The sequence below is a fragment of the Sceloporus occidentalis genome, unplaced genomic scaffold, assembly GCF_023333645.1.
Source record: "Sceloporus occidentalis isolate IW3139 unplaced genomic scaffold, rSceOcc1.0.p SCAF_76, whole genome shotgun sequence".
Classification (NCBI taxonomy): domain Eukaryota; kingdom Metazoa; phylum Chordata; class Lepidosauria; order Squamata; family Phrynosomatidae; genus Sceloporus; species Sceloporus occidentalis.
In genome coordinates, this window is record NW_028317056.1 from 3,737,835 (window position 1) to 3,759,288 (window position 21,454).

Sequence of the window (21,454 nt, forward strand, 5' to 3'; positions counted from 1 at the left end):
TGGCTGTACCTGGGAACTCTGGTGGGGTGGGAGTTCACTCAGAGTCTCCGGGGGGAGCTGCTGCTTCCCTGGGTCACTCTGCTCTTTGTGTTTAGCCACGCCCACTCCCCACCCATTGCACCTCCCACTCCCAGACAAATCAATGGTATCCAGGGAGCGCTCAGTGACAGCTTCATTTGGCCAGAAAGGAACACTTTTGTTCGAAGGGGCGGGGATAGAGATGTATTAGGGGTGGGGCTTAAAAATACTTTTTATTAAACTTCCTATTTATGGGTAACGCATTTACAAAATAGTGTTTTATTTACCCCGTTTAATTTATAAAGCCATTCCCTGCTGTTTCTATACACATTATCGGGGCTTTTAGGGCTGTAGAACCCTGCCATACCCTCATACCCAGCAAACATTCTGAAGAGGGGGACTAGTTTTCCTAAACAGGGACACTTGGGAGGTATGTGGCTCTGTGTTGAGTTCAGGGGAAAGTGGAGGTTTTGTAATAGGTGCCGAGCAGCCGGTGTTTTAATGAATTCCAGTCCCGCAGAGAGGGCAGCTCAGCGGGCAGGGGCAGGTATGTGAGGGTGCGGAGGGGGGGAGGGGGCTGCAGGATTTGGGACCCCCACAGCCCTGCTGTGTACCCCCCAAGTCTGGAAGTTTCCAGCCTGCATCAGTGGGAGGAGCCGCAGCTGCATCCAGCCAATGATCATCCTTGTTTGCGAGTGAAAAAAGAGCCAGATCTGGAGAGGAGAAGGAGGAGGAGCGGAGGGAGCAGTAAGACGGGGCAGGAGGGCAGCTGCGGCACACCGAATCCGACCAGCCTCTGCCTGGCATCGCACCCCGCTGAGTCTGGCACCTGTCCCGGGCACCTACCTCGCTTGCCTCCCTAAACTTTCCGGCCCTGCACTCTCTCTGTGTCCGGCGCTGCACTCTCCTTGTACCCGGCTCCCCAGCGCTGCACTCTCCCTGTGCCCGGGTGGGCAGCGGACGTTCTACGGAGCTCTCAAAGAACCCCAGACCCAGAGTTGAGAGCCCCCTGTGGGGTAGTCATGCCCCCTGTCCCCTGCTGATTGCTGCCCTTTGCCGAGTATTCGCCAGGAGCTTCTGACCTAAAGACTTCGGACTCAGCGGACCATGGCACAGGAGAAGCTGCAGCCCCGGCTGTGCCACATTAAGAAGGGGGAGCAGGGATACGGCTTCCACCTGCACGGGGAGAGGGGCAAGAGTGGCCAGTACATCCGCAAGGTGGAGCCCGGATCCCCGGCAGAGATCGCGGGACTCAAAGCTGGAGACCGGGTGCTGGAAGTCAACGGGGAGAACGTGGAGAAGGAGACCCACCACCAGGTACCACTAACCTAACCCCTGTGCCACCTACCCCCCGGCCTCACCTCCAGGTGCCACCTACCCCCCTGCCTCACCTCCAGGTGCCACCTACCCCCTGCCTCACCTCCAGGTGCCACCTACCCCTGTCTCTGCCAGTATAACTTCATCCATTGTCAATGTGCCAACTCCATGATCGTGGGCTGGAAGAGGTTCATGGGAGTTGTAGTCCAGCCACAGCTAGAAGGTTGATGTATATAACTTTGGGCTCTAGAGCTTGCGTTGCGGAGCCGCTCTGTGATGGGTAGCGGGTTAGAGGACTCATAATACAGCCGAACAAAACACTCCGGGGGGATATGCTAAAACTGGGGCCGCAGAGACGTCAGGTCCGTCCGCAGAACGCTACGTATCCGACCCCATTTTTTACATACGTGGTGCCCAGCAAGGGATATAAAACCAATTGTCAGGACTTTCCCAGCAAATTTGGGACTCTTTGCAACTATGCTGGGCTGCGCTTTATCAAAGACGGGTCTTTAGTCTGTTCAAGTCGTAGGTTTCCTCTTTTTATACGGCCCAAACTGGGAAAAACGGGGTATTTTAGCCAGGAAAATGATTTTAGGGGAGTTGGCAGGAGAGTTGCAGCTTCATCTCACTGACCCCTGCGAGCTTCTGCTCTGAGAATAGCATCCGCGGCCCTGTATACAGCATATATAAAGGGGCTCTCCAACCATCAAACGGACTTCATGGGTTTGGATGCTGATGATCATTTATATAGCGCCATCATATTCCGCGGCGCTGTACAATGGGTGACATAACACGTCGTGCATCACACAGCAACTTGGATTTACAGAAACTCAAGGAGGGCCTGGCCCAAAGGAGCTTAGAATCTAGAAGGATTAAAAAAAGTTAATTATAAGGATAGCTCTCAGCCGTCGAGCGCACGTGAGGCCTCGACTGTCCCTTTTACATCGGTACGATTCGTAAGTAAGTCGCATCACTGATTGATTTATACATCATGCAGGGCCAGCTTAGCCCTTCTATCAGGCAGGTTTCCCAGGGGCCCTTTATGATCCGCAGTGAATTCAGGATGTTGAAAGCGCAGCTCTCCTGCCAGCACCTGCTTTAGTGAATAAAGCCCTAGAGACGGGAAGAATCAGAACAGCGAAAAATGCCCACGAACCGCCCCGTTTCTTACGCTTCACGCCGGTAACCATAACGATCAGGAAGCCATAAGCCTAATGTGGCGTGTAATTACACGGCCAAACCACGATAACCCGCACCCTTGGGTGTTTCCATCTTCCACACGGTCAACAGGTATAGCAAATTTGTACAATTTTGTTTTTAGTGCAAAAAAAGGAAAAAAGGTTTTGAAATGTACTTTTTTTTTTCCCTCTGCGATGCTTTCCCCCCAGCTAGGATGGGGTTAAAAATTCAAATATTCAGTAAAAAAAAAACAAAAAAAAAAACCCCAACCTTTTTTTTTTTTTTTTTTTTATTATTATTATTATTTTATTTTATTTTTTTTACCCACCAAACGGAGGAGTTCCGCAGTGTGATGGAGGTTAGTCCTCCCCTGGAAGGAACATTCTTTCCTTACACTTGCAAATTCCTCCTCCCAGGGCAGGCTGCCCCCCCCCCCCTTAAAATATTTGACATAGCGATTGAATTTATTTTGGAAAATAAATAGCGGGTGGCCGGAGATCACATCTGGAAGAGAGTTTAAAGGGACGCTCCGTGCGCTTTCATGCATGTAATAGCTGTGCGGGCCCTTTAAATTTTTGAGTTGTATAGGGGGGGTCTGCAGAATCCCCCCCATATGCATTTACCCCTTTCCCCACCCCCACCTGGATGCAGTGCAGGAGGTATGCCCATGACATCATATCATTGCTTCTAGGTAATCTCCTTACCTGTGCATTTGTCATTCCTCTTCTGCTCCAAAAGGTATAGGTTTGTGTGAACCTTTTTATTGAACTTTATTGGTTAAAACGAATCACCCATTTAGTACATCAAACCCCGCCGTCTCCGTAACAGCCAAATCCGCCCGGATTATGTATTTGCAATAAACGTCTTCTGTTAGCTCAGGAACGCAGGTTTATTATAAACCTTATACCCAATTTAATAAATTTTGCCTAATTTGTGGATTTGTACGACATTTTTTAAAAGCGAGGGGGGACCCGGAACGAAACCAAGGAACGGGGGGGGGGCTGCAAATTTTATACAAACCGAAAAGTCGGGAAACTAAAATTGTTGCCCCAAAACGAAGGAGGCCAAACCAAATCCCGATAGATGGTTACCCAACACTGAAGGACGGTCAGAGGTGTCATCATATGACATCATTACTTTCTTGTGTCTTACACCTGAAGGACTGTCCTTTAAGGTCCTGAAACCCCAAAAATGTCCCTAGATATTGTTCTATGACGATACCGGGGCTTTTTAAGGTCCCACAAACCCCACCATATAACCGGTACACCAAGTTTATTCTTCTTATCAGCTTTTTACCTCCCAAGTGTCCCTCTTCTTGTCCCTAAATCTCTGTGTTCCTCGCCCAATGCTCCTCTTTTCTAGGAGCTCAAACTGTAACGGAATACAAAACGGGTCGCTGCAGGAACAACATGAGGGACAGCTGTCAATCACCCTTTAATCGCCCAATTAAAATGTAGAACGTTAATAAGAGATTTGATTAAACGTGTGACATTTGAGGAGGATCAGGCAGGAGAAGATCCAGCTCATCGATGACCCCATAATATAAGCAATGAAGCAGTTGCTTAGGGTCCTCCTTTATTGTTGAGACAGAAGAGAAGGACAATTACATGTATGGAGTACGCTATACTTCACAAGTCTCGGTAAAGCCCCACCACTGCCCACATCTGTGATAATGCCCTCTTCAACTAAAGCGTGCCCTTTGTGGCCATTCAAAATCTCGGGAGGTCCGCTTTAATTATTATAGAATCTTGTTCTGGATCTAATGATCACAAGCTACGTTCTATTGATGAAGCTATCCACGTCTCCAGCTCACGTCGCATCCCAAACTTCAGGATCGTCGTGGTCCTCGCCCACGTTGCGTGTCCTGGATCCCATGCCACCCTGTCCGAATCACTGCGGGGGGGGGGGTACTCGATCTCGGATATCCCCGCCATTCTAGTGCAAACCCCAAACAATGTGATGGAACGGGTTAAGAAGGCAGCGCCGCGCGGTGTCAGACAGTGTCATTGTCACCGTCACATGCTTGGCTCGGGCAGTGAACTCTGTAACATTGCTTTGTTGTTCGTCACATTTTTTCCTGAATTTCTCTCACTGTTAATGGATTTCTTTTGTTTGTTTGTTTTTGTTTCGCCATTTTCCCTTATTGGCTTTTGGATTTATTTTTGGAAGTCTTTTTTATTTCCAGAGAGGCCACTTTGCCCTGGATTTGGACAGAGGGCTGTTTTATATAATGTATTTTGTTCTTTTGCCTTTCAAGTCTTCTGGGGAAAGAGACACAATATATTTATCCACATATTTGCTGTCTTTTGTTATAACGTTCAGCTGGATATCGGGCTGTCTGTGTTCCGACGTTGTCTGTCGGCGGCAGGTTTAATGTCTTGCAGTCCTTCCTTTTTATAGCCAAAATTCTCAAGATAACACAAACAACATAAAGTGACGGCCACTGAGGTTGTGAGAAATGAATGATCTTCTTGAAATCCATTCCAGCTTTTGTAGCTGTTATTCTAGAACACGAGGAAGCCAAAACATAGTTCTAGATAAGGGTCAAAGTGAGTGAGATGACCATCGATGGTCTTCATCAACTACAATCTCTTAGGAAGGTCTTATTTATTAAGGATTGTGTTGGCCCAGATATGCTATGGTTTTGGTGATGGCCCAAGGATTTCCTGATTGGTTAAGCTGGCTCTTACACCTTTTAAATATATTATTTTTGATGCATCCGTAGCTTTAGTTATTCAATAGAGTAGGTTTGCTGAGGGCCACCAACGTTGAGGATCTATTTTCTGACTCTTTTGTCATATTTGATGTATTATCACAATCATTTCATCGGTCTTGTAGTCCAAAGTAGACTGAGTTAGGTCTTCCCAACAAGATGAGTCTCTCGGATCCCTGTTTTCTCTGCATGAAACCTGAAGGACTCGTGCTTCGCCTGTTGGTGAAGAAAGTGAACCAGTGCACCACCGTGGATGCCAGGTCCCCATTCTTTCCCTTCTGGGGGCTGCTCTCCCCACCAGATTATATGCAACTCCTTCCCTCCCTGGCCAAAACCAAGGAGAGTTGTATCTTCTAGGGCCCACCGAGAAGAGGGGTGCCGGCCAAAAAGCACAGGTCACCCCGGCCACCAAAAAACGGAGTCTTCAGGGATCCAGCTCAACTGCGGCATTCCGGTGTCAAAAGAAATAGTGCTCGTTAAGTGAGAGGTAAAATAATGAAGCGATACGCGGCTCGGTCTTGGCGAGGATTCACCCAGCTGGCACTACCCGTCCGACCTTCTCGTATGTCTAATCCTCATTGTATAGATATAATAAGCCATTGAAAAGGAGTTAGGACATCGCTATGCAATGAGCAATAGAGGTGGGTTCCTGTATCCCTGCTGACGTCTTTATGTAAATGTACGTGCCTGGGAACTCTCGTTATCTTACATGGGGGTGAATGGGTAGAGTCTCGAGGTCAAGAAGTACGTCCTGTTTAAAATCTCAAGACCCCATTGGCGTGTTGCTTCATTGGATCTAATCTCCAGCCTGAAATAATCTTACATTTTTAACTATGCATTATACAGGGCTATATTAACTTTTCTTAAGGACACCTGCCAGGGTTGGTCATACATAATGCATGAAGAAATGTTGGCCTTTCATCTCACCTATGGTTTATTAACCAGGAAAAAGTTTTGTAATTGTTTATATTTTCACTTTACCGAGAGGGTGGTGTTTAAATAGAGCAGCCTCTCGGCAGAGGTGGTAGAGGGTAATACAGTGAGGGGATTTAAACAGACGAGACCCACGATTCTTTAAAGCAGGAGAAATTAGACTAGACGGGGCCGAATTCTATGTTTCTATGGAGAGTTTTGCATTCCGTGAGTCTTTTTCTTTTCCCAAAAACATTCTTATTTTGGGCAAAAGGAAGTGTTCAATAAGCAGAAGAGCAAAGAACATAAATCGGCTGGTTTTTACTTGTTTTACGTGATCAGAGTGGAAAAGAGAAATGTTCTTTGCGCTGGCGTTTTTTCTTCTTCTTCTTCGTCTTTTGTTATTTTTGTTCTAAACCTTTAACCGATTGGCTCCTATAAAGGGAATTGACCGGTGGGAATTTAAATTGAACAATAATCATTGTACCTCCAAAAAAAAAAAAACACTTTTCCATAAATAAATAAGGGTGTATTAAATTTCACGGACCCCCTGGGGAGCGTCTATCGGTACATGCGACTTCTGTAAACAAAGATAAAGTGCTGCAAACCTCTAAAAGACGAAGTAAGGAGAACAATAGTCCCAGGATGTTCTCAGAGCTGTTATTTTTATCACCGCTTACACTTTTTTTTTTTTTTTTTGGTATTTTAATAAAACACAATTAGGTAACGAATTAAACGAGCCGCTGTCGCCATCGCTACTGTTAGAATTAGTAAATCTGTTAATTAAAACGTAGCTTGTGCTTTTTGTTTGTAATGGAGGCAGCCTGTGGCAGAGCCAGCATTATCTCATCAACTTTCTCTCCGCGGTTTCCTTGCAAAGGCTGTCTGAACCAATCAGCAACAATCAGCAACTTAACAGGGGATGTATGAGTGAATAGGCAGAAGCGCTACTGGAGGGGAGAACGGCGACCACCGTTATAAGGCAATAAATGACCCTCAAACCGAACTTCTACCACTTGTGGTTCTATAACTGGTGCAGTACTCGGGAAGCATCTTCTGTGACCGCAGGCCACATTGTAACCGTTACTTGAGACACCTCAGACAGTCTTACGTCTTCTTCTCTCTCTGCCCAGGTGGTCCAGCGTATTAAAGCCATGGAGAACGAGACACAGTTGCTGGTCGTGGACAGGGAAACGGATGAACATTTGCGCCGTAAAGAGAATTCCTCGTCTGAGTCCCAGGACAACTCTAGCGCTCCCCCCACGCCCTCCATCGGGAACAACAATGGAGAGGTCTGGAAAGGGAAGGAGGACACCAGCAACGAAGACAAACTACAGAACAACCACAGCACGGAGAACGGGAAGCAGGTACGTGGACTGGAACATTCCAGGGCAGTCTACCCAGGGGTCTTCCTACTCTGGGGCAGTGGCTTTGTAGGGGCAAGAGTCGCCCTGTATGGGGTGGGGCTAACTGGCTTTGTAGGCAGGGCTAGCTGTTTATGGGGGCAGGGCTACACCCAGATAGTATTTAGTAGTAGAGACAGTGACGTATACTGGCCTAGGCCTACTGGATGACAGGTCCTGGGGGGGCAGGTCCCGGGGGCTTCCCCAAGGGTAAATTCATCACCAAGTAGGGAGAGCGGACGGGGAGTTGTTACGGCTAAATCCGTCTCCCCCCTGCCTGGAGAACGGGTTAAGTGACCCAGAGACCCAAGGAAGGATCAGTTCACCCTGAGACTCCGGGTCGACCCCAGCGAGTTCCCAGCCATATTCATTATGGTCAAAAAAAACATTTTCTCCTCTGATTCCCACGCCAGATTTAATGTAATTTAGAATGGTTAAAAAATGAGCAGCTAATAGAAGGAGAGTTCTAAGCACAAGAGCCATTTAAAGTCAGGGGACATATTATTAATTTAAAAAATAATTCTGCTGGTCCGTGTCAGGAATCGCTCACCGGTGACGGATAGAAAGGTTGGTTTTTTTTTGTCTGTTGATTAATTGCAATTGCGATTCAGGCGACAAGTTAATTTACAAATGTGGCTCTTTATTTCCTTCTCGCTCTAATTAATATACGTTTGTGGCAGCTCGTTAGAGAAAGCTCCAAGTCTTGTGATTTTTGGCATAGATTTTGCGTTGGATTTCTTTTTTTTTTCCATTCTTAAATTCTTGCAACACTTTTTGGCCTGAAAAACACTCCTGTTACAAATTACATTTTAACCCTTTCAGAAACACAAGTCTGTATTATGTGTGGCCCCCACCTCTTGGCACTGGAAAGGGTTAATCCCGTGAATGCCAGACGACTTGATGATCACGTCATTTCTCTTTTAAATGAATTAACAATTTCTTGACAGCGACACTTTGTCACAACACGCCGGGGGGCCGGGTCTGGATTCTTTCTGAATCATCCATATATTTTGACTTATCCCCCCCCCCCCCCAGCCTACTTCCCATCCCCAGGGGTCTGTTTTCTTCTGGAAATAAACATTAAGCAGGAGCCAAAGCAGAGCGGGGGGGGGGGGGGGGGTGTATCGGAGGAGAGCTGCGCAGACTTTCATTCTGTTTGCAAACAGGAATCGGAAAAGACCTTCTGTCATTAAAGCGAAACTCCCACCAATTTTATTACTATTAATATCGGATTAAAATGAGTTTTTAGTTTGTAGTTTTCCCCCAAAATATGTTTTCAGGCAGACAAACCCCCCAACTCCTTCTTGTACCGCCTGCGGGAAAACAATAGAATGGCTCAGTCTTAATCGCCAAGCCAGGCACTCTGACTTTTACAGGTCAATGAAGGAACAGACTTCATTAGCATTGCCATCAAGACCCCTTCTATACTCTATCTCTGGTTCTGTAATAATGGCCGCCATCTTTGCTTATTCCTGTGGCCTCAAATACAGCATTGATGCAAGAAATGCATGTTACGCGTCACAGAGCCATCTCATAGACCACATGTAACAACCAGGAAAGGGTTAACGGGCATTTTCCACTGGGCCAGGTAATCTCCTCGGGTTATCGACGTCCCGCAGGGGGCCGTGTACTCTGGCTGCAGACATAATAACCTCTTTCTGACAGCGAGGGTCATGTTGGCGGCCATAAGCCGTCGCGAGTCCGTTAAAGCGATGGATAAATTACGCTCCTGTATCTGCGGGTATTTAACAGCCGCTCTGAGCCTGGGGACGCGCCGAATTAATTGAGTTACAGACGATGGAATCGAAGCTATGTTTAGAATCTCCGAGGAACAAAAGTATCTCTCCTCCTGACAACATCTAAAGTGTGCATTATTACTAATTATCTCTATGGCACCGACAGCGGCGTATTTACCTTCGGCCCCAGCTACCCCCCCGTCCTTGCTGTGTGGCTCCAGGATATGACTTCATACCCCCATATATTATATCTATATATATTGTAATGCATGGTATGGAGGCCGTATGGCTTGCAGTGTAAATGAGCCGCCGGGGAGACTTCCATTCCCTCCAAGACCAGAATATGGCCAAGGAAGGCCAGTCTGGACTCCTCATGTCTGCAAATACCCCTGGCTTTGGCATCTGACCAGTTGGCTTCTGGATTTTAACACCGCCACTAATTAGGGTTCGTCCGAAAATATTCTTTTCCCACCGGTTACCATTATTCTATTAAAACCTTCAAAATCCGACTTTGGGGACAACAAAATCAGAAGTAGCGTCAGTGGCCCCGAGACCTCGTATTTCTGCATTACGCTCCAGTAATTTACCTGTTGTTAAGAGTTCTTCTCCTGCGGCGAGTTCCCCCGGGGGGGGCTTTCTGGTAATTTCGCTCTCCTTCCGAGCCCTCGCTGGAATAATGGTAGCGCAGGGCTTCGGGGCCGGGAAGTGTCTGAATTCTCATTAAATTACCGGTACGTGAGGGAGGGCAGCCGTTTCGTTATTATCTGCAGCCTCCGTTACACAAACGACACAAAGGAACAGAGAGGGTTTTTTTGTGCGACTCAAAGCTTTTTGGAAATTTCTCCAATATTTTCTCTCTTTCTGTCTTTCTTTGGGTGAGAAACCGTACCTTTTTTTTTTTTTTTTTTTTTTTTATAGTTTGCTTTACCGAACCTGAACAAAAAATTGGGGCTTTAAAAGGGATCTCCTACCAATTATTTTATCACTAGTTTTATATATATATATATATATATATATATATATATATATATATATATATATATATAATTTTTTTTATTTTTTTTATTTTATAATTCAAAAATATTGCGCTGTTTTTCTTTTTTTTTTTTATAAAAGTTGTAGTTTCTGCATAATATGTTTTCAGGCAGCTGCATGTTAACCATTTGTATCTCTCTGAATTCTGAGCCCCAACTAGACAAACTCCCCGACTCCTTATCATACTGCCTGTGGGAAACCATAGATTGGCTCAGTCTTAATCACCCAGACAGACTCTCTGACTAATGATGGCATATAAGCACATGGCTCCTAAATCTAAGACGGGACCAACAACTGATTAAGGTTTGAGTCTTTAAGGCAGGAGAAACGGGCGACCAGACGGGGGCCGAATGGGGCCGATCTGCTGGCAAATTCTGTGTTTCTTGTGCTTCTTGAAAAGGTGGATACTGCGTGCAATAAAAGTCGAAAATCCTATAGACTCGGTGGGTTATTATCTTTAAACGATACGTCCGCAGCACAGATCGGGTGCCGGGAGGTTTGGAAACCCCTGCCAGCGCTGGCTGTGAGGACGACCGATCCGTAACGCACTTCCTCGTACAAATCAAGCTAATTATTCTGGAACCATTCTAGCTCCGGATCTTGTTCTCGGATAATTACAGTTCCATCCTCGGCCAATTAATCGGGTGCTTCGATCTTGCCATCGCTTGGATTAAAATGAATATCCAGCTGACTCCCCCCCCCACTCTACTTGCATTTAACCCTTTACAGCCCCCCCCCTTCCAGATAACACATTGTAGGCAGGTGGTCACAATACCATCTAATGAATTATAATCGAATTATTAAGACTGAAATATTTCTGGTCCGGATGAGAAGATATCCAACTGGTCATTATGACTTTATTTTTTGTTGTGTAGTAACACAAGTATATGTCAGAGAGCCACATCTTGCTTCCTCATTATAGATCCCGATGCCCAGGAGCTTATTTCATAGGATCATAAGGTTTGCCCTTTAATGCTGTTGGTACTAAGGGGCATTAAAGGGCCGAGGAATGATTAAGGTGCTGGTTCCTTCATTCTGACTTCTCTCCTGAAGCGTAAGTGGAACAGGAGCCCAAATACTCCAGGGAGACCAGACAACAAAGGGTGTTTAAATAAACGGGATTCCGTATCACCCAAGAGACATTTCACCCAATTTCTTTAGCATTTCACTCTCTGCTGTCTCTTAAACTTATCATGTAACAATTAGACAGTCAACGGTCGTCAGATCTGTAAACTTGGCCCATGACGCCAAAGATTAAATATAAAGATATCTTTTAAATGAATAATAAACATTAAGAATAACCTCACTGATTATGTTTATAGATTAATGGAATTTATAGAAAATTGTGGGTATTTTTGATTTTTAGATATATCTTCTATTTTTTATTTTTCGGATCAGCTGACAAAGTTTCTGATACTGTTATAATGCGAACATGTTATGTTTTTTTTTACCCTTCACGGTCTCGGTTTTTGCCTCAATCTCGGGGTGAAGGGGCAGATTCTCAGGGTCACGCAGTCTGGAGCCGACTCTGGTGCTATGTAAAACAATGAATAATAATATACAAGATTCCCAATTAGTATGCTATGGTTGATATCCCTGCTTGAATGCAGGTGACTCTAATAAGTGTCTCATGGAAACCGGTAATAGAGCCATTTGGGTCCCACATTTGGTGGATCTTCACGATGGGCTATTGACGGGTTAATATTTGGAGAGTCTCAGGGTCAACTTATTAAGAAGCTTCCCAGGGTGGATTTATTGGTCAAGAGACTCAAACAAGAGAGAGTCTTAAGGTGTCCGGTCCACATGCCACAAGCTATCGAGCTACCAAACAAAAGGACCTCCTTGACATCTAGAAACCACTGAAACGGAGGTCGATTGTGGATAACGCTTGTTTTAAACGAGGATATATAAATACATTTGGATTATTGCGATGGATACATATTTTCCATCTCCGTTTTTACCCATAAGACCCCTGATTACTGATGGCCCGAAATATTTTCATTGTTACTTTTTGCATGCAGAGTTCTAGATTGGATCTGGGAGAAGTTGGCCTCCCATTCCGGTCAGGATTGGGTGGTGCACCTTTAGATAATCGACTGGGGAGGAAAGACAGCTTTATTGGCCAAAGAAACAGAGCTGGCTCTTATCCAGAACTCCGATCTTATCCTCGGTGAAGCCGTGGCCATTGTGTGAGTGGAAACGAGGAGTCTTTATTCCAGTTCTGAATTGTGAAGGAGACAGGGCTTTATCTGATATGGACAGAAATGTAGCGATCCTGTAGAGGAAACCACCCAGGTTCAAGCACTGGCCGGTTTATAGAATACACAATGATCCTGACCAGATAAAAGTAGTAAAACTACTAAACCTCAGCCTAGATCGATGACTCCAGCGGATGTATTTATGGCTTTAAAGATGGGGAGATGCAATTCCTTAAATTCCTGTAGAGAGAAGCCGTGTTCAAGAGCTGTGGATTAAAAACCGATTGCGTCTTCCATGATCTGAAATAATGCAGAATAGGGAAGAAGCTGGACATCCCACCCCACTGTCTACCGAGCGTTCTGTAGTCTGTGAGCAATCTGTCTCATTCAATACTGAATGTTCTATCTAACTGTCTACTGAGCATTCTCCCCCATTCCGTTCTCAGCATTCTACCCCACAGTCTGTGAGCAATCTCTCATTAAATGCTGATCATTCTCCCCCATTCCGTTCTCAGCATTCTACCCCACAGTCTGTGAGCAATCTCTCATTAAATGCTGATCATTCTCCCCCATTCCGTTCTCAGCATTCTACCCCACAGTCTGTGAGCAATCTCTCATTAAATGCTGATCATTCTCCCCCATTCCGTTCTCGGCATTGTACCCCATTATCTACTGGGCAGTCTACAGAGCACACTGTCTCTTTGCCTAATGCGCACTCTATCTGCTGCCCAGATCATTCTTTTTAATCGTCTGCTGAACCTTCTACCTGATTGGCCAGAATGCTTAGCACAATGTGGACAGAGGGCTCTAACTGTTCTATATACCGCTGCATTCTAATTCCCTGCACATTCTGTGCCTCTGCGTTCTGCTCGGGAGGCTTCTTTTCCTAATGTCCTTTGTACCCTGCTGCGGGGGTTTCTATACAGAAGGTGCACCCATCCAGCACAGGGCAGGGGATGTGGACGCCTTCCCAAAAACCCAATTTCCTGCCCTCTGCTTGTGAATGTAGTTGGGGGGAACTGATGAGAATTACGGCTTTGCCGTTGGACAACGTTCTACTCATATGGAATTAATTTGCCTCTTTCTGCCAGAAACAGGTCCCATAACCTTCTGGAAATCCGGCCAAACCTCAATCCGCGTCTCCTGCTGTTTAACGTAGAACCTCTCATTATAACCCAGCAAGGACGTGTCATATATTTTATAGACCTGTTCCAGTTATCCAGGTTTTCCTCCTCAAATTCCTAAACATTTAAAGAAGGCGTGATAGCATACAGCTTAAAGCTCATGTATTCATGTGACAAATAATGCCAACGTATGCTGATAGTAATAATAATAAAAAAAACCCATAAAAACTGTTTTTTTAATCAATTAAAAAGTTAATAAAACTTTTTTTCCCAGCTCTCTGCGGGATTAGTTTGACATTTTTATTATAATAATATAATTAATTATTCAACATATAAAATTTTTTATTTTCACTTTAACATAACATTGCGTTGTTGTAGGTATGATGACGTATTAATACTTGGCATGGCGCTAACGCTGTGCGGTTTGTATTTGTTCATCTGCTTTACGGACACATCAAATTATTTCATATAAAGACCTTTTGTGGCTTATCCCGTAAGCACGTCCCCCCGTGACACCGGTGCGTTCGGTGTTTACTATCAATTTGTTTACAGTGTAAACTCGGATTGGAAGAGGCTCTGTGGCTTGCCTGGAACCATCGGATGCGGATCTGGCATCTGTCGGCTACAATGTTTCGTGTATCTAATGTCTTGTGATTTCTATAAACTTGGTGCGTTGAGGAGTGAAGAATTAGTGAAATCTAGAAGCGCGATATCTCTAATATTATACTCCCGATAATTCTATTATTAATATGTATTTATATTTCTTTGTTTTATATTAGCCTCTACCACATCTGCTGGAAGGCTGTTCTGCTTATACATAACCTTCACTTTGAGGTTAATACTTTCTAAATTACATCTCGACCCCCTGACCCTTTAATTTTAGCCCTCTGACCACTTGTCACCCTAATCATAATGTCCCTTTTGAACGGGTGACCAGAAATTACATTTATTAACAATTCTAACCTCTTTGTGCTAGGGGGGGTATAAATCTCGTTTGACCCCTGATTAAGAGCAATCAAAAAGTTGGGCTTTAGGTAAAAATATTTGGAACGTCATTCTAAGCCAAAAATCCCCTTGTTGGATTATTTCTTCCCCGTGGAGATGAAAGGGTTAAGCCAATCCCGTCGGTGGAAGAGAAGCGGCTTTCTTTTAATACATAGGGTTAGCGGGAAGCTGTGTTTTACCCATTTTCTGCTTGATTAAACAGTGACATTTAATCGCCTTTTCTCCCCATTGTATGCACAGTGTGGGAATGTTGGGACTTTGTATTTCCAGAGCCACCCAACCTCCATTGGGAGACCACGCTTCTCTAGGTCACCATTAACCATAAAAACTATTATTATTTCTAGAATAGTTGCAGAATTGAGGTTTTTCAACTGAAAAATTCTTCAAACACGTGTGATAAGGGGGAAAAAAATACTAGAATTCAGACAAAATGTTAAACTGTTCCAAACAGCTTGCACTTTCCTTAATTCTTATTTTTTGTAGCTATCTTCCTTGATTATGGACAATCCTTTAAAAAAAAATTCCTAATTTTGATATTAGATATTTGCTGGCGTCTCTCACCCTCGACAGCAGAAACATCACCCAAGTTGAAGCTCTGAGTAGACATCTAATTAGACCAGAATTCGAGATGCTCGAGACCCCCACGAGTTTCTTCTACGAGAAGGACCCGCTTGGCCATTCTGAAAAACATATTCATAAGGGGTTCCGGATTCGCGACCCACCAGGGTTCTAAAGCCTGTCTATGAGAAGGCTCCTAGCTGTGGAACGAGGGTGGAAGATATGTTGGTTCCTTATTGCATTTTTCATCACATTACGTATATTTATATTGCGTTGGCAGAATATGTAGGGCTGAGATAATAGGGGAGAGTAAAAATATTCCACGAAGGCGATATAATATGGACGATTACTTATACATACCAGTGCGGAAGGAGAAGAAGGTCCGGCTCAAGCGAAAAAAGCGTCAAATTACCGTATATTTAGTAAAATACTGAAGAATGAATCTGGATGTACGGAACTCACTCGGAAAATTGGTTCCGTTTATTCCTATATGTTTTCTATATGTTTTTTATCTTTTGTCATAAAAAAACTGTGTCCTTGACCTCTCATTGTATTAAGATGACCTGTGTATATACAAATGCTCTTGATTTTGGTTGAGCGGGGAAGGAAACAATGCCGTTGGATACATTCTGTGCATTTCTTTGTAACGTCAGGGAATGTACAATCCGGCTTTGGTTTACAAGACGGCGCTTGATGAATTAACAGCCGTACGTACAGAGCTCTCTTTGTTCCCCCGGCTGATTCCGCAGCCGGATTGTGAAGGTGGATACAGGTTTAATCTGGACCTTTCAACTAATGAAGTCACTAACCGGTGCATAAGACATACGTAGGGCCCCAACCAGTCGATGTGTTCAAGGCCATCGACACAAAAATACGTAAATTGTACCTTAACAATGCATGCTGTTAGATGTTTTTATTTCAAACTTTAAAGAAGTATATACAACCCGCTAAGTGTTCGGCAATCAGAAACATTCCGATGGTTTCTATGGTTACTGCTTCACATAGAACTTTGCCGTTATTTGTTATTTCTGAATCGTCACAATTTTTTTTTCAAGTCATACTGGATTTCATTTAAAAAAAAACAAAAAACTATGGAAACCACATTTGACCCCCCAACCCACCAATGGGTCCACAATTCTTTAGACGGCAGCTCCTTGTGATCAGAACCCATTTCTCTAGTTCTAGAACTTCTTCTCTTCCTCTTTTGCTCCGTTCTAGAACACATGATTAAACAAATGGGTATAGTTTATATAGGAATAAAGAAAAGCTTTTTAGGTATTGAAGCATCGTTGGTGTTGGATTTATTTTTAGAGAGTCCCAAAAACTCTACTATCAAAGGTCCAGAGGTCCTCCGGTGGAAGAGGAGCAGTTGAGTTGCTACTCTATAGGTTACACCTGTAACAATTTCTCTTATCCTCCTAAATCTTTGGTTCTCGGACCATTTTTTTCCCCTCGGGTTCCAGGGTTTACTTTTATTTCTGAAAAGACGAATCTCTGAGTCCTGACTGTGGGTAGAGGTACGGAGACGCAGGATATTCATGGCTTCCCTGGTGTCATTTTCTTTGACAAAGGCTCCCAGGCTGTAAGGAGGCCGGTTTGTTTTCTGTTGGTGGAGTAACAGGACATGCCTCGGATGTAGGAAGAATCCACACCCCAGGAAAAAAAAAAAATGTCCTCTTCTGGGTTTATTTTTAGCTCGTGACAAAAAAGAAAAGTTGCTAACAATGGGTTTGATGCAATCAGATTAGACCTTTGAACCTTCTTTTTATTGTGTTTTTTTTTTTTAAACTTTTGCCTGTGCACAACTCGTAGATCAGCAGTTATTTTGAGTTATTTTGGTGACGGATATTTTCCCAGCTTGTAACACACAGTGTTTTAGACAATATGTACGCGGTTTGATCACACGATAAATATACACTAGCAGGTACTGACTGTGGTCAATGGTACTGGAGACGGCGTGGAAGGTGTCACCAGCCCGCTGATCTTCTGCTTCTCCCACTAAACATCACGGACAGGGGTCCTGGGTTCTCTCTTTAGGACTCAGGGGCCCGGTTGATACTCTACCCCCTCCCCAGGACCTCTGTGATCTTGTCAATTATTATGCACGCTAACCTGGTCCAGTTAGCTGGAGAAACCATCTCATGTTGGCCCAATGGACATGTATCGTAGGACCTTCTCAAAGCAGGGCTTTACAAATGCCAGGTAGCTGGGGCTCCTGGATTTTTAGATCCGGCTCGTAACTTTTTCTTAAGTTCTTTTTTCTTAAGTAACTTTTTCGTAAGTTCTTTCAATGGTTTTATTTTTTATCTTATTTTATTGATAAAAGTCTGATGGTATATCTGTTGATGTCAATCAGAGGGGAATCTCAAGTGGATCCCAGAAAAATAAGAAGTCCAGTCTCTAATACTAACTGCTGTGTCCTTGATGTTTGCGGAATTGTGACTTCATGCCCCACCCACATTATACCTTGGACCTGCCCACGCGGAGCATACACAGAGCTTGTCTTGCTAATGGAACGCCAGCCGCTTTGTGTACTGATTGGGTAAGCTGGCCAACGAATTTGGATAATTGGCAGGTGTGGTTTATAGAATAGATTTCCCCATACTTCCAACATTCTCGGAGATCAGGACAAGATTTTTTTTGGGGGGGGACAATAATACAGCCAACCAGCAGTACATAAGAACAAGGGCATAGGGGCAGAATGTTCCCATATGCCCCGAGTTTAGCCAACGTATAGCATCTTAGTAACATGAAAATTATTATTTTTTGGTCTGCAATAAAATGCATTTCTCTGTGCTCTGCGTTCGGCTCTTCCTGGTATCTTAAGGTATTTTAAAGTTTATTGTACTGGTTTTATAGCCCGAGTCTATGTGCTTTGTTTTTTTTGCTTGGCCATATCAATTGCTCCTACCCAAGAGGCAGGTACATTTTTCACTTCGTTTTCAGCCCAGCAGCTACCATTCTACTAATCTTCCGGCATCGTCACTTGGCAATGCAAATCCAGGAACATAACTTATCTTTATCATGATTATCTTATTTATATATATTTTCCAATGCAAATTTCAATTGTGAAAAGGTGACATGGTCTCGGTGTCAAACTCTGTGTGCCCGAAGGGTGCAATAATATCATTATTTCATACACCTCCCCCAATCATATTTTGTTTCCTTTTTAAACCAGTTGTAGTTTTTGCCCCATAATATAATGTTTCAGGACGCTGCATATCAGCCGTTTGTATGATTTCTCACTCTGTTATCTGAGCCCCGACTCCTTATCATAGTGCCTGTAGGGACCGATAGAATGGCTCAGTCTTAATCACCCAGTTGGACTCTCTGACTAACGAAAGTCAATGGAGGGACAGACTTCCTTGTAACAATTTTTTCACAATAGTTAAGGAGGACGTTCTATGAAAGCTTTAATAGAACGTTTGAGAGACTATTCTGCAGCAGAGGATTATGGGTGGATAACTTAACTACTCAATTGAACTTCAACCCAGATACAGCACCTGGGTCAGTTTGCCCTCTGGAATCCTGTTTATATCCCCCCCCCCCCCTGCCGGGGAGCCATTCCATCTCCCACCAATGTTATTAAAACTTAAGTGGGTCCACATGTCGTGGAGAACATCGGGCCAACCCACTGAAATTGCAGATCTGACAGACGCCTAAACATCGCAATTTATTGGTGCGTTTTTGGGGTTTTTTTTAAACAATTTTTAATTGCACAACCGTCTTCTGAATCATCCAATGCGGAATAAACATTCTGCTGAATTTGATGGCAGATCTGAAACATTCGGTCCATCTAGTCTGCCCCTACCACTTCTGCTGGGAGGCTGTTCCACTTATCTACCATCCTCTCGGTAAGGTAAAACTTTCTCACATTCCATCTAAGCCTCTGACCCTCTAGCTTTAGGTTATGGCCTCTTGTTCTAATGTTTTTCCTCCTTTTTGAAGCTTACTGGCACTCTCAAAGATAGAAACGGCTGGACTTTTTTTTTTAAGAGTGCCTGTTTTTGAAATGGAAATTGTGAGTTTGAGGTTTTCAAAAAACATATTTAAAATTTTTATTTTTTTTTCCGATAATTTTAATAATTGAAAAAAGAAAAAAAAAATCCCCTCTGGCCCGACGTGTGCGGGGACGTTATGTGAAGATGCCGCAGGTCGTTGGCACCGCATCACGTGAGGACAGGGAGCGTGTGAAGGCCGGGGAGGCCAGATCTGAAATGTTTGGCTGTTCATCCCCTTCGGATCTCGCAACGTTGTGTAAACACAGATAACTGAGCATAAATGTCGCTGTTTTATACGCCATCTGTCAAGAAGATAACTACTTGCCTACTGTTTTTTTTTTTGGTGTGTTTTTTTTTTTTTTTTTTTTTAAACGAAAATCATGGTTGCGTTACCACTTTTTTTTTCGCAGACATTACGAAATTATCATGAATTGAGATAAAAGGGTCACGTCTTAGGGGTCTAAATCCTCCCTGAGGACTCCCCGTTTTCTAGAAGTTAAAATGAAAAAAACAAAACACATATACTTAAAAAAAAAAATAATAATAATGGTTAACTCTGATGAGCCCTCCAGTGACATCATTAACCCAGTTCCAAAAAAAAAATGAGTATAGCATTTCATTATTAAATTATTTTTTTTATAAAAAAAAATGCCATTTTTTATTTTCTTAGAAATATTATTAGTTTACTAAGTTCATTTTTCTCCTAATTATGTAAGAATTCACTTGGTGCTGTAAAAAATTTCCCATCGTTACATCACAAATACAAGAGTAGTGCAATCATTATTGGCTTAGAACTGACCTGACCTGCCTAACAGGATATAAATTGACTTTTTTTTTCCCATTGTAAAGCAAAAAGTACTTTTTTTTTGTTTGTTTGTTTTTTAACATTTTAGTACTTTCAAAATCCCCAAATTCTTCTGAGAAATAATTCTTCACTCAAGTAACATTTTCTAACTCCATAATGTAATATAATTATATTTGCCGGGAACACTTAATTGTCATGTGGCGTGGGAGAAGATTTTAAACATTTCTGATATTTTGTGGAACATCACCCGACATAGGATAGGAAAAAGGGCAGTAGAACGATGGCTCTCCTTTTGGACAGCCGAGCATGGCAATGGCTTAAAGAACACTCCTTATGGAAAATGCAGCGCGCAGGGCTTTATTAGACATCACGACGAGCCTTTTATTCGAAAGACTGGTCACGGGAGAAGGATCACCGTTAAGTGACGTCATTGGATCTCGCAGGGCTGGTGTCCATGACCAGAGAGGACGGTTGGGTTGATACGATGTTCGATAAGGGTTTGGGAACTTGCGTGATTTACTTAAGATTATGATTATATATTACTACTACTTTTTTTTAAAACCACTAAAATAGTCGAATAAAACTCCAAATATTTGTTAGAATTCCAGGTGGAATCGCTACTCGTTTATACGGAAATTAGTTGGCCAAAAAGGAGACCTTAAAGGGGCCTATAAATTTAACACTTTTAGAACCAAACGGAATGATTAGAAACACAATTTCCCGTACTGTTGAAAGCCCCAAACCTTTCAAAAAATAATTATCACGTTGTATGCATTGTATGCCGAATTCATACATTTTTAAGGGGACCGATAATTCTCACATCACACGACAGCAGGCGCCGACCGGCTTCTCTGTGTAATTAAGCCTTTTTGTTGGGATTGAAACGACCGATGAGATCGAAGTCTTAGTGGAACGGCACCTCTACAATGTGGCTTGCATCTGCTACCTGGAATGTTGGATCCCGATGCTGCCGAGTTGCGTGATCTCCGTTATCAGCTGCTCCAAAAACATTCCCGGCGGCGGTGCTGGAGTCCGATAAGAGGGGCGAGGCCGCTTCGGGCTGATGTTCGAAGAGTCATCTCCGTGAGAAAAACAAGTTAACGGGGAGGAAAAAATACTTGGGCTTGAAAAGGAAGTATTGCAGCATGTGAACCTAGCCTGTCCAGATACATTACTTCATCCCCTGATATCGTTTATATAAATATCTATCCAACTTACGCGCTACAGCCCTGTCTTTATGTTATGTTGCATTGTCACATACGTGTCCTTTTTGGTTGTTAAAACATGGGGTTCTGTGACCGGACCCCCAGGAAGTAGATAATAAACATGTATCCGGCCATTTCTCCTACACAGCCTTGGTGATGTAAGAGTTCTCTTCCTTCTTCTTGCGTTAAGATGTTCTGAGGTCTCCTTGGGGTTACTAGGTTCGGAAAGAAGGTGCAGCCTAAAA

General features: G+C 43.6%; 1 protein-coding gene across 3 annotated transcripts in view; it reads left to right on the plus strand.

Moving 5' to 3' along the window:
* Window positions 1-1,125: 1,125 nt before the first annotated feature.
* Window positions 1,126-21,454, plus strand: part of LOC149285806 (Na(+)/H(+) exchange regulatory cofactor NHE-RF2-like) — a 32,102-nt gene continuing 11,773 nt past the window's right edge. For all 3 annotated transcript variants that reach the window (XM_089495008.1, XM_089495010.1, XM_089495009.1), the window contains exons 1-2: window positions 1,126-1,335; window positions 7,273-7,506. In XM_089495008.1, the coding sequence (XP_089351134.1) occupies window positions 1,126-1,335; window positions 7,273-7,506 (444 nt within the window). The remainder of the gene's footprint in view (window positions 1,336-7,272; window positions 7,507-21,454) is intronic.